The 1,239-nt window shown below is 51.2% G+C and overlaps 1 protein-coding gene across 1 annotated transcript; it reads left to right on the top strand.

Moving 5' to 3' along the window:
* Window positions 1-259: 259 nt before the first annotated feature.
* Window positions 260-526, top strand: Pmar_PMAR002809 (hypothetical protein; the record flags this gene model as incomplete). Its single annotated transcript, XM_002769467.1, has 1 exon — window positions 260-526. The coding sequence occupies one exon, from the start codon at window positions 260-262 to the stop codon at window positions 524-526; it is 267 nt and encodes an 88-aa protein (XP_002769513.1).
* Between the last annotated feature and the right edge of the window lie 713 nt (window positions 527-1,239).

Raw genomic sequence — 1,239 nt, 5'->3', positions numbered from 1 at the left:
CACTCCGGGGGTAAGGGTGTTCTCCCGAGGTCGATGATGACCTTGGAGTATGCTTCAGATTCACGGTGTATATCGAGGGCGAAGCTGAAGATGTGTCGGAGTTGGACGCTCTTATCGACTCTACTGGAGCTGCTCGGTCGAGTGGCTGGCCCGGTCATCGCGTGCCGATGGATTGCCTACAGACGAGGGTGGCTGTGCTCTTGGGCGATCTGAAACGCTCCTCTGTTGGTAAGTTGACTGTTGTTATTTGTTTGTAGTTATGTGTGTGTCAGCTCAAGCGGGATGCAGATGTCCTCAAGTTCGTTCAGAATGGTTGAGGGAATGCCGGCAACAGGGCCGTGCTGTGGCCCCTGAAGCCTTCCCAGCTGACTTCACTCTGTCGAGTCCTCGCAAGTCGATGGCACCGAGGAAGTCTGAAGGCTCTTGTGAAGGTGTGACGTGGGACAACAACACTAGGGGTAAACTGGATAAGGCGGCAGCAGCAGCGAAGAGAAGTGGAATTGATGCTTCTTCTAATGGTGGATGATATTCGTCGATGCTAATGAAGTTTGAATTTGCACTAATATAGGCGTTGTGTTTCGAGGAGACAGTACTGGAATTGACTGGTCGTCAGGACGGTTATTCGTCCGGGATGGACCGTCTCGAACTCCTCGCCGTGCGTGAGGATCTCATACCACACCAGACGTAACAGTTCTGGGATCGCGTGATCATGCTCCAAAGGGTCAATGGGCTATTGAGTTGATTGGAAATTTTCCTCAATTGTAAATTATGCTCGACACTCGAAATGACTTATTGTCGTCGTTATGTTTTGATCTATGGAATATTCCCAGCGTAGTTTTTGGGATTTCAGTGCGGGCCCAGGCTCGCATGGGGCAAATTGAAGGAAGCGTCACAGGTATCGCTCGCGCGTGCGTGGCGCACGCCATTGCGGGCGACCCGTCCCAGAAGGTGGTGCAACCGGTCGAGGCTGAAGTGATAGCAATCTGGCTATCCACGAGTATCTCGAGCTGTTTTCACCCTGGAATTTTTTCTTTTGTTTTTACTAGTTTTTTGGGGGGACATTGCTTATGTGCCTGCGTGCTAGGCAATGTAACTGTGGTGTTAAGCCAATGCACGGCATGTTTTGAGGTTCGGTATTATAGCCGCCCTGTGCCGGCTGGTTGGCAAACACTCAGTCTTACGCAACACTCCAAAACGACTAATACGATGCGGTGGAGCGTGCCTCGATATTTGTTGACT

This window comes from Perkinsus marinus (assembly GCF_000006405.1).
Source record: "Perkinsus marinus ATCC 50983 genomic scaffold scf_1104296965694, whole genome shotgun sequence".
Taxonomy (NCBI): domain Eukaryota; phylum Perkinsozoa; order Perkinsida; family Perkinsidae; genus Perkinsus; species Perkinsus marinus.
Note: the sequence above shows the minus strand (reverse complement) of the source record. Positions and strands in the feature narration are given on the sequence as shown.